Consider the following 13,672-nt stretch of genomic DNA (forward strand, 5'->3'; position numbering starts at 1 on the left):
TGATGGATTTGTCTTGCTGGTTCTCTTCAAGGATTAATTACACAGTAACCTGCAACCCTAATTAGGTTTGTGACTCACATTCTGAGCACATGTACATGAATTGGAAGAGATTTTGTTCTGCTAAAAGTCACATAGCCCAGGATGTGGAAAACTATCATTGGACAGCTGTATTAAACAGAAATAAAGGACAACTGAGGGAAATTAAACTTCATGTTACCTGTTCCTTGAGGTAACGGCAAAGACAATATTCTGCTTTACCTTAAATAAACCCAAGAAATGGAGAGTGAATATGGACCATCAAACTGCACAACTGTAAACACAGTGGAACATAGTTTTTCAGTGAGTGAAGTCTTTATGTTTGAAAGAACCTAGGACATTGCTGGTACTCTTGATCTCTACCATGATATTCGTGCAGTCCAACTATCACCATGGCTTTTGATCTTTTACCAAAAATCTCAAGTTTTCAAAGGATGCAGGAAGTTGGCCCAGTGGTCCATGCTATGTGAAGAGACGATTCAAGTATTTTCCAAGTTGAATTTGATGTCTATTGCTTTGCTTTCTGCAGCCAGAGAAGACTGCATTCTTACCCATGTGTTTTAATTTTTTTAGTCATACATGTCTATGCATGAAATCTTGAAAAAATTAAGAGATTTAGCTGCCACTTTTAACTTATGCCAAAGGGCTTTAGATAGGTCTGCTAAAAATAACTGTCCATGACTTAGTAAAAGTAATTGTGGCTGCTATGACTGAGAAATTGTCATTCTACATAACCTCTCAAAGACACACTTCAATTAAGAGTGAATGAAGCTGGTTTTTGGAACTCAACAGTAAAGAGGCTATGAGGGTTAGCACATCAGTGAAGCACAATAATTGTTTCACTGTGCTTATTATCTAGTGCCTAAAGAAAGTCAGAACACTCAGCTGTTAAAACAAGCAGTGATAAGCTGTTAGAGCAATTTTGTACACTAGAGAAGATACAATTCTCTACAATACTGCCCCCGGAGGAAAGGCAAATTTCAACCAGCCTAGATGTCTCATGTGTAACAATCCAAGGGCAAAGGGCAAAAATGAGTGGCTCCCACTCAAACTCTTCACTGTGATGTACCACAGGTTGCTCCACATCCTTGTTCTGCACAGGTGGAAGATAGTCTCTACCTGATGTTTAGCTCAAGCTACAATTACCTGTGGTTTGATTTTATCAGTGTCCATAAGTACCCAAAGTGGGTATCAAGAGGAAGGATCCAGGCTCTTTTTGGTGGTGCCAAGCAATAGGACAAGAGGCAATAGGCAGCAACTGATGCACAGAAGTTCCATCTGAATATGAAGAACTTTTTTAGTGTGCAGGTGACCATGCACTGGAATAGATTTCCTAGTGAGGCTGTGGAGTCTCCCTCACTGAGGATATTCATGAACCATCTGGACACAATCCTGTGCCCTGTGCCCCAGGGTGACCCTGCTTGAGCTGGGAGGTTGGACAAGATGACACTGTGGTCTCTTCCAGCCACTCTGTGATTTCCAGAAGTTGATGTGATGAGCTGCGGCCCACTGGGGAGAGTGGCATTCCTCAGGCCAGGTTATTGTTGAATACTGGGAATTGATGCTATTCCTCAACCAGGGCTAATTCTCAGTCCATCTGCACAGAAAAACCTGGAGAACATGGAAGCACCCCGCATCTTGCCTTTGTTGACAGTCCCATCTCGTGCAGCTCCAGCCCTAACACACACCCTCTACACACCTAACCCTTGCTCATCTTCTTTCCCCATCCAACCATTCCCGCTCCCTGGTAATGATGAGTAAGCAGATTTGTTACCAAAAAGGCCCAGTGTGTGAAACCCTTACTGAGTTTACCAATTTCTTCATATAAAATGCAAAGAATTACTAGTAACAGTGATATTCCAAGTTGAGACTGTTAACATTAACACAATAAAGATTAGATACAACATAAACATTTATGAGGTATGAATACTGCCTCTCTTCCAGCTTAAGACTGATACACATGTAGGCTTTATCCCTGCATCACTTTTTAGAATCTTCTGCCCAAAAGAAACAAAGATTTTGAATGTGTAATCCTCAGTCCTGTAGCTACCTAGCACAGGGAATTTCTTATGGATCTTGAATGACAAAAAGGCAATTTAAGTTGCTAGTATAGACCAAAAATCAACACCCTGTGGCAGCCCTTTTTGAAACTTTTGCCATTTGTAGAGGCAAGATCTGTGAATCTCTTGTCTTTTTACAGACCAGCAGAGTGATGCCTTTGGAAGGCTGTTTTTCTCCTTAGGATGCAGAAGCAGATCTTTTTCAGGTTTTCTTGGATGAAAATGTACCCACCACAAATCTTAAGCAACCCATACATTTCTGCTTTTAACAACTGTCATTCTCATACATAGTCTTCTGCAATAACTATTGGTACAATAAATGCTGTAAAAAATGTTTTGGTATTATACTCTATGATGTGGATTGACTACAGTAAACTCTCCTATTTTTAAACCCATATTCCCCTATTTTCATATATCTCTGGGGGAAAAAAGTTAAGTCTGTAAACGTCTTCTTTTCTTCCTCCCTCCTCACCAAATATCAATTAATGCAAAACCAGCACATTTATCTAGATCATAAAGGCTGCAAAACTGAGTCTGATGACCACTTATATCTGATGGTTCTGCTGTCTTACACATATCCTGGTTAACTGCATATATTTCTGAATTCAGAGGTAGGATTAAAAAAGACAATCATCAGTATTAACTATATATGAGATCTTGCTAACAGTAGTCAAAATTAAATGCTGAAACAGAAAACAAAAAAAAATTCACAAATAAATGTTACACCTTAAGAAAGTTGGATTCATTAGAAGTTTCTTCTTCTAGAGTTTAAAAAAATAACAATTGTTTAAGTACACAATTTAAAAAACAGTGGCTTATGAGTGACACGTTTTCAGTCAATTGCCTAAATTGCTTAAACAAAATCAAATGCACTTCCTATAGTTACAGCAAATCAACAGTCATAAGAAGATATTTACAGTGCAATGTTCTAACTCATGTTCTCTAACTCATGCTTCACAAAATGGCCACATAATTGATTTAAGTGTCATCTGTGAACCATGTTGTACTCAGATTCAGACCTGGTTTAGGATTCCAGCCATATTCTGCTAAGAGGCTTAACAGGAGTAAATAGGGGGTTTAGATCTATGGCCTCTTCCAAACAGGGATGCAGATGGCAGTTTCTCCTTGCAAAGACAGCCCCATTTCCAAATCAGCCCAATTGACAGCAGCCTAATGAGAGGCAATGGGATCTATACCACACAATTTGTGTTATGTAAATGCTGATATGCTGCTAAAACAACAGTGGAAAAAAATGTTTGGCCAGAAGCAAAAAAAATCAGCTCTTTTCCCTTCCAGTTCTGTGACTTAATGAAGAGACACACTCTTAACTAATTGCTTTGGCAGGCCAGCAGGCTGCCTGTGCTTAATGACACCATTAGGAATTCCACAAGCTTTCAGCTTCTAACACTAAGAACTTTCAACATGTGCTTTTTAAGAGTGAACCTTGGAAATATTTTTCTTTATAAAATATGCTTTTTCTCTCATTTCTTCCCATTAGCTGCTGCATCAGGCATAACAATACACAAATATGCAACATGCACTTCAAACTGGGCACTTGTATGTCCCAGGAAAACTTAATACTTACAGAACAACCTGCTGACAAAATGGCATTCAGAGCAACTCTGAGTTCACAAATAATAGAAAACTACCTCCCAACATGATCGCTTCAGGCTTGCTACATACACCCACCTGCACTTCCTCAAAGCTCAACGGCTCTTCATTTTACAGATCTGAGCTGTGAACATGCACCAAAACTCCCTTTTCATATTTACAACAGAAAATGAAGAATCTAAACATCAGATAGGATCATATTTGTCCTTCTTCACACTTAATTTGATTCCTTTTTTAAACTAGGGCAACAATCTTTTCAAACTTAGAAATCCATAAAAAAGAACCAAGCAGACAAGCATTCAAAAGATGGCTGGCTTTTGTCCTGGAGGCTACTCTTTTTTAAAATAAAAATAATGTAACATTTAAAGAAAAGATAACATTGCGGTAATTCAATTAGTTTTCTCCCTTATTTGTTTTATGCAGTACAAGATATAATTATCAGCTTCCTACAAACAGCTGACATTTTGGTTAGATTGGAGCAGGACTGGGGGACAACCAGAGATTTAAATGCAGATCCAGTAAGGATGCTAACATGCTCAAACTGCAGCTTCCCAAATATCTGCTTAGCAGCCTGTCTACACAAAGGGATTCACTGATCCAGAGAGGAGCTGTGCACAAGCCCTGCAATATTGGCCAGAACAGCAGCTTGAACAGGGCAGGCTCAACATCAGATCACCCCCTACAGCTTTTCTTTCCCTCCAGTGTCCACGAAGTCTGACACAGTGAACATCCAGTTCTTTCAGTCAAAATGGAAATTCTACTGCTATGTTAGCAAATGCACCACTACTCTACAACCTCAGTGTTATGGTATTGTTCACAGGATAAAAAATTGACAGTTCAAACTGTCAAGCAGAGGTCACAAACTAAACAAGCCCACAGCCTTATACATCATTACCTGGCACCCCTACCTCTAGACCTGACTATTTAGTCAGCTCACAGTCCTCCTTCTGATAATGCTCCAATCTCAAGAGACAGTACACAATAATGGAATTATTTCCAGACAGTCTTCAGGAAACAACTGCAAGGAAAGAAACACCACTAAAAGCTACCTCTGGAAATAGACAGGACAAGATGATTAGGACCAAAGGAGGGAAGCAGAGCCCTGCCATCTGCACTCCATAATCACTTATAAAGGCAGCTCTGTGACAAATATGCTTTGTGCTTGACATGACTGTTTTTGTGATTCTTTATAGGCACTAAATGTATCTAACACATGATGCAAACTCTTGTACACAAATTTGGATTCCAATGTTGCAGCTGACATGAAATTTTATGAGGTGTGATGCTCACAGTAGTGCTGTGAAGTCCATCATGGATCAGTTTGTTCTACCACAGCATCCTAAACCACCACAGGACAACTAAAGATGTGGTTATTACAGGTATGACAGTAGATTCCGTGATCTGAAATGACTGGCACTTCACAGCGTCAAAGAACCTCCTGCACCTTAAAAAGCACAAAAAAATATTGCAAGGAAGAAGAAAAAGTTATGCTGGTGACTGTGTAAATGGAAAAACAATCTGCATATCAAAGTGAAAAAGCATCTTCTGATCAAAGTCTCCTTCATTCCCAGACCATCTTGTACACAGGATCTCCAACTTGAATTGTTCCAGTTTTGTCAACAGCAAAGTATTTCCCAAAGAGAGGGCTGGTTTTGTAAATGTGTTTCTCAGATGGGTCACATAAGCGGTAACTGCAAAGAGAAAGCCCTTCTTTAGAATAAGTGGTAGCAAAACCTACACATCAAAATATCAGTGATGAAAGAGAAGACATGTAAATAATGATGCCTTGTTTTGGTCATGATACTAGGCTAAAAACGAAATAAATATTTTAGTTAAAAGACCCAAGCAGTTAAAATGGAGGGAAAAAAGCCTGACTGTATTCACATTATCATGTTTAATATATTAAAAAAAAAATTTATAAAGAAAAGTCAAAGAACCAAAGTTAGACCTTTAGATACCTTAAATACCTGCTACCCCAAGCTTTCACTGTGGCAGATATGACAGAGACAGGGAATGCGGAGTTTGTAATAAAGAAGAGAACTTCCTGAATTTTCTTACCACATAGAATTGCAAGAAGTAGACTCAAAGCCAATATACACAGACCTTCACATTGCATTATTATGTCCCGCACACACTTCAAACCACTTTTAAAACACTAGTCTAACATCTGTTGGAGTCTAGCCTAAATCCTCTCCCACAGTCTAAGAAACAGTGGTATTTTTATAACCTTTTCAATGTTTCCAAGGGCTCCTTCCTGTCGATGACCCCAGTGTCTGGATTAACGGTTGTTAAAATACACCTGCAATGACACACAGTGCCAAATCAGTCAGGGCTTCCTATCACAAACCTCTTTGTTCCTATGTAAAATAAAGGTCTCCAGTGTTTACCTGCCACAACACACGGTCCCTTTCATCTCCACATCACCAATAAGAATTTCCTCCCAGGTGTCCTGAGGGAAGTAAACATTAGGCACGTATTAGACACAAGCACATGTAATTACTTTTCCAGAAGTGGCACAGTCATTCACAAAAAGGTGCACCATTCCAAATGATCACCTTTAGTAGCACCTTAAAAATATGCATAGTTACACTACAGTACTGTAATGAAAACCCTACTGTCACTGCATTTATCCAGTTCAGGACACACTAATAATTCTATCTAAAAGGAGAGACACACAAGTAATGAATCCTCTTCTGCAACATACACTTGTCTGAAGCACTGAACCTAAAGCAATTTGTTCTTGCTGTATGGGTGATAATCTGATCTGTGGCCTCTGGTAAATCTACAGTTTTGCAAAAAGGAAATTTTTAGGGGAAGTAAGTTTTTGCTTCTCATCTACACGAGCTTTCTATTGCAAATCCTCCTGGGAGATAAAAATCTATTCCTGCTTTAGGAGCTTCTTCAATTTGAGAAATAATCATCCATAGACCTGTGACCTCCATCAATGTTTCACATGCATTGATGTGAGCTGAAGCTTTATCTCTCTGGAACTGAGCTGTAAAAATCACAGAATAGCAGCTTTCCTTACCCTTGTTGGCACCATCACACAGGGCAACTGAGATATAAATAAACGTAACAAAGCCTTCAAAAAGACATTTTAAGACAGTTATTTTACCTCCTCAAAAGCACTGCAGTCTGTTACAAAAATATTTGGCCTGAAGTTCTGTATCTTAGCTTTCTTTTCCAGCCTGGTATTTAAATCGTCCATTGAAGCTTCGGAGATGATCAAGACTGGGCTGCAGTCAGGATAGGCAACCTACAGAAACAAGCACCACCAAATCCTAAGATTGCTGTAAGAGCATGGGAGGAAAGTCATTGCATGGCAAAAGACAGATATTGGAATCAGTGGCCTTTTAGGCTGCTCCATTCAAGTTTTGATTTTCCTGAAAGTAGGTTAATAAGGAAAACAACATGCTTTTTCCTATTTCAGTCACCATGGCAATTTTTGTGTGCTCAAATTGCCTTATCACAACACAAGAGGGAGTTCTACATCCAGAGCCCATACTCAATTACAGCTGTCCATTCATCAGTCTGGGATGCCTGGGCAGTGGGAGGGCCATATTAGCAAATAAGGCAAATGAACAGTATTTAAAAACCTCTAAACCTCCATGAAGTGGAGTTCCACAAAGGTGAGGGGAGAAAAAAAAGAAAGAGACATTTTGGTAAAAATTTTAGTATATAACCCTCCTGCCTTTCTCTTATATTATTCTTACTCCATTCTTGTACATGCCTTTCAACCACAAGATGATCAGTATCCAAGAAATTCTGCCTTTTCTTTCTTGTTACGATTCCAGAACATCACCCTCCTTATCTGAGTGTCTTCTGCTGAAACATTGTGTTTGTATTGGTCTCAGTGCCCTTACATAAAAAATGCATATCTATAGAAGTCTATAATTGAGTATACCTTCTTCTCTTTGTGCAACAACAAGCAAAACACTGAGGCCCTAGAGATAATAACATCACTAAACCAAGGCACTCGTACTTTTAATTTGTTTAGAAACCTTACGTTTGAAACAAGTCAAAGGATCTTCTTCACTTGAGAGAATTCTTCAGAAAAAAAGAAGGGAAGCAGTGGCTAAAATGATATAAGGATGTCTAAGCACAGCATCTCCTTTCCATGACACTTCTCTAATATCATACGTTCAAGCCTCTTCCACAGAAAGAGATAAAACGTCTGAAACTTCCTTGGAATTTTAATTCCTAGGCCCACAACTGTAACCAGCCCGTTTAAACATCATTCCTTTGAACAAAATACAAAGTAACACAACGTGTATCAGTATACTCCCAGACCTAACAAGGATAGGGAGTGGAATCTTTCTGTGCAACACAGATTACACTAACAAAACATTATTAAAGATGTTTCTATTCACTGAGACACAAAAGGGTAGTGTATTCTGCATTGTAAAAGTTCCTCTTCAAGTATCAGTTTCAGACTCTTTAGCTGTGAATGGTCAATAGTTTAAAACCAATTTGAAGTAAAAATTAAGCAAGTTGCCTCTTTATGGAAATAATACTCAAGTGGTTTTAGCACACAACTACACACCTTGCTAAACTGGGCTCAATCACCAAAGATGGAAGAGGCGGGTTCTGGTGGGTGGGTGGAAATGGTTAAAAGGACATACTTCTGAGAAAAAGCGTGCATTTACCTCATCTGTGTTTCGGAAAAGGGCTATTGTGTCCTTTGACTTTCTTGGCACCATGGAGGGCTCAAAATGCACCAGTCGACAGGGCTCTGAGTTCAAGAAGGTGGTGATCCACTGAGCCACTTCATCACCACAGTCTCTGCCTTGGATATCCTGTCCAAACACCCTGGAGAGTCACAACACATCAGCAAGTTAGCTGGAAACATGAAGGTTCAATGAAACTTCTTATTCAAAGGTAAAAAACATGTTTTAATAGTGGTAGCAATATACAGAAAACTAATAATTCCCAAAGGGCAATCTCTTTGTGGCCACTGTGTTTTGAAAGCTAAGGAACACAGACATGACCAGACAATACCAACTGGTGAAAGAATGAGCTCTGAAAGAGTGTTAATGTGCCCAGAGCTGAATGCCCCATCAGTGACAGTAACAAACCTACCTGCTCGCCCTACTTTGAGGGAAAAAGGGGGTGCTCCTACATTTGCACATGACTGCTACACCAACGACTTCTACTGAGAAATCAGCTGAAAGGTAACTAATTTCAGAAAATGAATGATAGTTTGGAATGATGTGATTAGTTACCACGACTGATATGTACAAATGTTATTAATTAAAAGTGTCCCTAACTGTTAAGGAAACTTTCCTTCAGATACTAGTGCTGTCAAACTTTAGCCAGAGATGAGCGAGACTCTTCAGTTCAGACTTCACATACAAAATAGCTCAGTATTTTAAAGGAGGTTAAAGAGTTGTACTGGAAACAAAGTCCATGGGGCACAAAAAACCACTGCCAATAGAATACAAACAAGTTGTGCAAGGAACATTTTCCTGGCAAGAAAAGCTAAACCTTGACTCAACTTTTCAATAAACTTTGACACCAGTCATGAGTAGTTTTGTTACACTTTTCGAAGTAGCCATTTTGACCCAAATGCACTGCAGTTTCCTATCTGCAATCAAATCCTGGGCAGATTGAAGCATCGAGATGCCCATGCAGTTCATCTAGAGTGAGCCCAGCTTCTAGGAGCCCTTCTTTACTCATCTGGGGGAGTGATGATTAGGGTGCTGGCATCAATATCCCTGCTCCATTTGCTGGGATTCCTGTGCCTACCCTGTGACACAGTCTGGAATTAAATGTCATTGCTCCAGACAGCATTCAACTGCCTTTCTCCTCCCTCCATCCCGCAGTTCCTGCATGCCTTCTGACTGGCAGGACAACAGAGGCAAGGCTCTTACAGCTTCCAGCATTACTGCTTTCTATTCAGGAAGCAGGTCTATCCTAAGCACTCAGTGCTGCAGGGATCCATGGGAATAGATCACACAATTTAAACGTTACAACACACACTGACAAAGGGCACAGATGAACAGCAGGAGGTTTCTTAGCCACAGGGAAACACTCTAGCATTTGCAGAAGCAGAAAATGTACCTATACAATGGCTTTGGTCCTATATTTGACTCTCCCAAGCACAAGATTTTTAAATACCTATATAAAATTTGCAAGTGGACTTAGCAGTTTTCAAGATCAGCACATGCACAGCCCCATGCAGTCAGAGGGCTCTAAGGCATTGCTTTAGCTCCAGCTTATGGGGCATGAGCTCCCATGAGCACTCATCTGAAGGCAAATTTATTAAGAAAGGAAAAAAACCACCAAGCCAGAAGAACATATCCCTGAGCTCTAAAACTGGAAAATCCAAGAAATCCAAACTAACTTTTCATTACTGCAATGTATTAGGCTATTTGAATATTCTTCTAGTGACACAACTAATTTTAGAAAAATGACATCTCGCAAACTGCATGGTTTTGCAGTGCATGTGCCATTGGCCAACATACAGGCATTATGCACAGGTTTGTAAAAGCCTGTTCTACTTCTCCAGGAGAAATGCTACCATTTGGAACTTGCACCTGCCTTGTATAAACAGAGATACTGAGCTGTGCTGATCAAGGCTTTCCACAGCAAGAGACTTATGCTAAAAGCAAGCAAATGCAGTTCCTTGCCAGCACTCTTTTAGTTACTATTACAGCAGCTGTGCATTAACTATCTCTGCTATCCAAAGAACAAACACTTACAGTATCTTTGTAGGGCCTTATGCCACTTACAGTTTCTAAACACTTACATATTAATTGACATTTTAGCAGAGAAAAGGTTTTCCTCTTCCTGCTGGCAGTTTTCCAGCACGGATTTCTATATATAGATAAAATAACTAGGCCTGCAGTCACACAACAAAACTCTAAGCACACAGCTAAATCATTGTTTGTAACCCATCCACCTGAAACTCCTTTGGGGCAGCACCTACAGGGAATGCCCTAAGTCCCTGGGATGCCAGTCTTTCCCCTGTGACCTCAGGGTGAGCCTTGGACTACTAAGTTTTTAACTGAGGCACCTCAGTTAAATGGCTAAAGACAGGGGCCAGTGAGTCTAAACTCCAACATCTCACCAGCTCTGAATGGCCAGCATGCATGCAAAAATACTGATGCACATAGTGATCAAGAAATACTCAAGTGCATGACTGAGGCTCCAAGATGCAGCTGCTCACCCAAGCAAGAACACAAACACTAGAAGTAAAAGCAAATAAGCAAACATGACATTCTATAAAGACAGAAGATCACAGTTCATTTGGCAGACGTGTAATGCACATCTTTGATACTGTGTCATCTTTTCCTGAGACATGTTTTCACCAGTGTTTAGCAGATTAAAAGTAGAGCTTTCGTTATGACAACTATTCCTGGCCTCCTGTGTAACACATGGCAGAGAATTTCACAGAATTACAGAACAATCTGGATTAGAAGCAATCTTAAAAGACCACCTAGCACAGCTCCCCTAGCACAAGCTGAGGCACCTTCCACTAGACCAAGGTGCTCAGAGCCTCATTCAAACTGACCTTGAATACTTTTAGGGATGGGGCACCCACATCTCCTCTGCACAACCTGTGCCAGTGCCTCACCACCCACACTGTGAAGAATTTCTTCTTAATAGCTAATCTAAACCTACTGACACACTGTGCCTTGTCTTGTCAGTACAGGCTCTGGTTTGAAGTCTATCTCCCTTAAGCAGACAGCGAGAAATACCCACACAGAAAAGACATAGAGGTACTGAACTTTTACACTCCAATTTCTGTATAAGAAAATGCGAAGCATTTCATATTACATACACAATCCTGAAAAGAAAAGCACATGAGAAAGACAGCACTGAGAGAGAGGGAAGGGGGAAAGAAAAATCCTTCTTCAGTACCTGCAGTTGTGGACGGGATTTTTTTGGGGGAGCTTTACAGGCACGCTTATCTTCTCCATGTCCCCGGCCTCCAAGATCAAGTGCCCGTTTTCACAGTTGGCAGAAATAAGGACGAGCCGCGGCTCCTGGCGAGCTGTCACCATGTGCCCGTCCTCCCTGATCACGAGCCAGAACCTGCGGCGGGACGGGGCACAAAGGCGCCCAACAGCGTTAATGCCGGGCTCGGCAGCACCCGCACGGCAGGTGCTCCTCCCCAGGCCCTCAGGAAAACAAACACCCGTCAGCCGCGGAGCCAGCGGAGGCCCCAGGGCCCGGCCGGCCTACCTGTCCCGCATCTCCCCGCTGCGCAGGCCCATCGGCGTCACCTGCGCCCGCCGCACCGACACCCCCCGGCACGACTTCACCGGGTACACGAAGAGCCTGAGCACCGTCCCGACCCGCTGCAGGCGGCGGCGGCGGCGCGGGCCGGCCCAGCGCCAAGCCCCGAGCAGGGCGCCCAGCGCCAGCAGCGCCGCCGCCCCCCAGAGCCAGCCCTGCCGCGCCGGGCCCGCCGCGCCCCACGGGCCGCTCATGGCGGCTGGGCCCCGCTGCGCGCTCGGAGCGGCCGCGGGTGGGTGCGGCCCGGCCCGGCCCCCTCACACCGCCCCTCACACCGCCCCTCACACCGCCCCGGCCCCGTCCGGCCTTCCGGGCCCGCAACCTGCCCGGCGCTGCTGCGGGCCCGGAGCCGCGACCTTCGGTGCGAGAAAGGGGGCGGCGCAGCGGGGCAAATACACGGCTGAGCGTCCGGCTTGGCAAGCACCGGTGAATGATGTGTTCCGTCTGATATCCGTGCTTTTAGTGGAAGCAGCGCTACAGGAAGTGTGGGCCGTGTGGGAATACACAAGTGCGTCAAATTCATGCGTTGGGTTTGGCTCGGTGGATGGAGGCATGGAGGGCAGCAAATGGGGTGTCCAGTGCTGTTCGGCCGCCTTGTGACATCTGCACACCCCAGCTGCCTGGTACCAAACTCCTGAGACCCTTTCCGAGAGCTTCCTGTTTGTTGGCAGGGTCCCAGGGAAGTTGCTTTGTGGGATACCCAGTTGCAAGGCAAATGTGGCATCAAATAAAGGCTGGAGTGGCAAATGTCACTGTTGCCACAGGTCTGTTCTCACAGGCAAAGCAAGAGCTTTGGGATTTGATGGCCAAACTCACAAACTGAAATTTTTATTATAAGTGTGCTGAGAGCAAAGTCCCAGAATGCAGAAGATGGGGAAGCTCAGTGTTGGGCATTTCTGGGAGATTCAGAAAGCCCAGCCTCAATGGATTGCTGGAAGTACTCCATCAGCAGCATCCTGGTGGATAGGGACATTGAAGATGAGGCTGTTGTGAACCTTTTTGATAATGGGTACGTACAGGCCAGGAGAGTTCCTCACGTTGACCTCAAGAATCACTTGATCACAGACCAGGATCGGAAAATATTCCTGTAGTGGGACTCACCGTAAATTGTAAAAAGTATGGTGGGATTTGTGAAAATCTGGTGGATGAAGACAATGTGATGGATGTCGGAAGCAAAGGCAGTGACAGCAGATTTATCCCTACTGGCATGACCCCAAAACCTGATCTTCCTCATGGGCAAGAAGGGAGTTCACAGAGAAGTCCTTAATTGAAAGGACCAGGATATGACCGTGAGCAGGAAATCAAGACACAAATAGTGCCAAAGAGACAGACAGCTGCCTGAGCACAGAGAAGGGAATTAAACCTGATTTTGTTGCAAATATCTTTGCCTGCTTCTTTCAGATGAGGGGTACTGGGCAGGCAGCAGTGCTGGGACACCAACAGTCCACCTGAGTAGGTGTGGTACAGAAGGGAGTAATGTGTACATTCCTCATCAGGATGCTCTGAATTACTTTTGTGGTTTCCCAGCCACTAGTTGCTCCTTGTTATTCACATTTTACCAGTTGATATTGGGGTAAAGGTCCCTGGTAACATTAGCTTTGTGAAAGTACAAGAAGGAGGGAAGTGCCTTTGCCTTCTGGTTCACCCCTTTGCTGTTTAAACCATGCTCTGATTCCAGTCATGGGTTTGGGACCTTTCCCCTTCTACAAGTACACCACAACATG

The 13,672-nt window shown here is 42.7% G+C and overlaps 1 protein-coding gene across 1 annotated transcript; it reads right to left on the reverse strand.

The window, feature by feature from the left end:
• Positions 1–2,832: 2,832 nt before the first annotated feature.
• Positions 2,833–12,157, reverse strand: MTARC2 (mitochondrial amidoxime reducing component 2). The gene is made up of 7 exons (XM_053937878.1): positions 11,895–12,157; positions 11,571–11,744; positions 8,354–8,516; positions 6,823–6,963; positions 6,095–6,156; positions 5,935–6,006; positions 2,833–5,398 (listed from the first exon to the last, which is right to left on the reverse strand). Exons 1-7 carry the CDS (start codon positions 12,140–12,142, stop codon positions 5,269–5,271), a joined length of 990 nt encoding a protein of 329 aa, XP_053793853.1. The 5' UTR covers positions 12,143–12,157; the 3' UTR covers positions 2,833–5,268.
• Positions 12,158–13,672: the final 1,515 nt, after the last annotated feature.

The sequence above is a fragment of the Vidua chalybeata genome, chromosome 3 (assembly GCF_026979565.1).
Source record: "Vidua chalybeata isolate OUT-0048 chromosome 3, bVidCha1 merged haplotype, whole genome shotgun sequence".
In the NCBI taxonomy this organism is placed as follows: domain Eukaryota; kingdom Metazoa; phylum Chordata; class Aves; order Passeriformes; family Viduidae; genus Vidua; species Vidua chalybeata.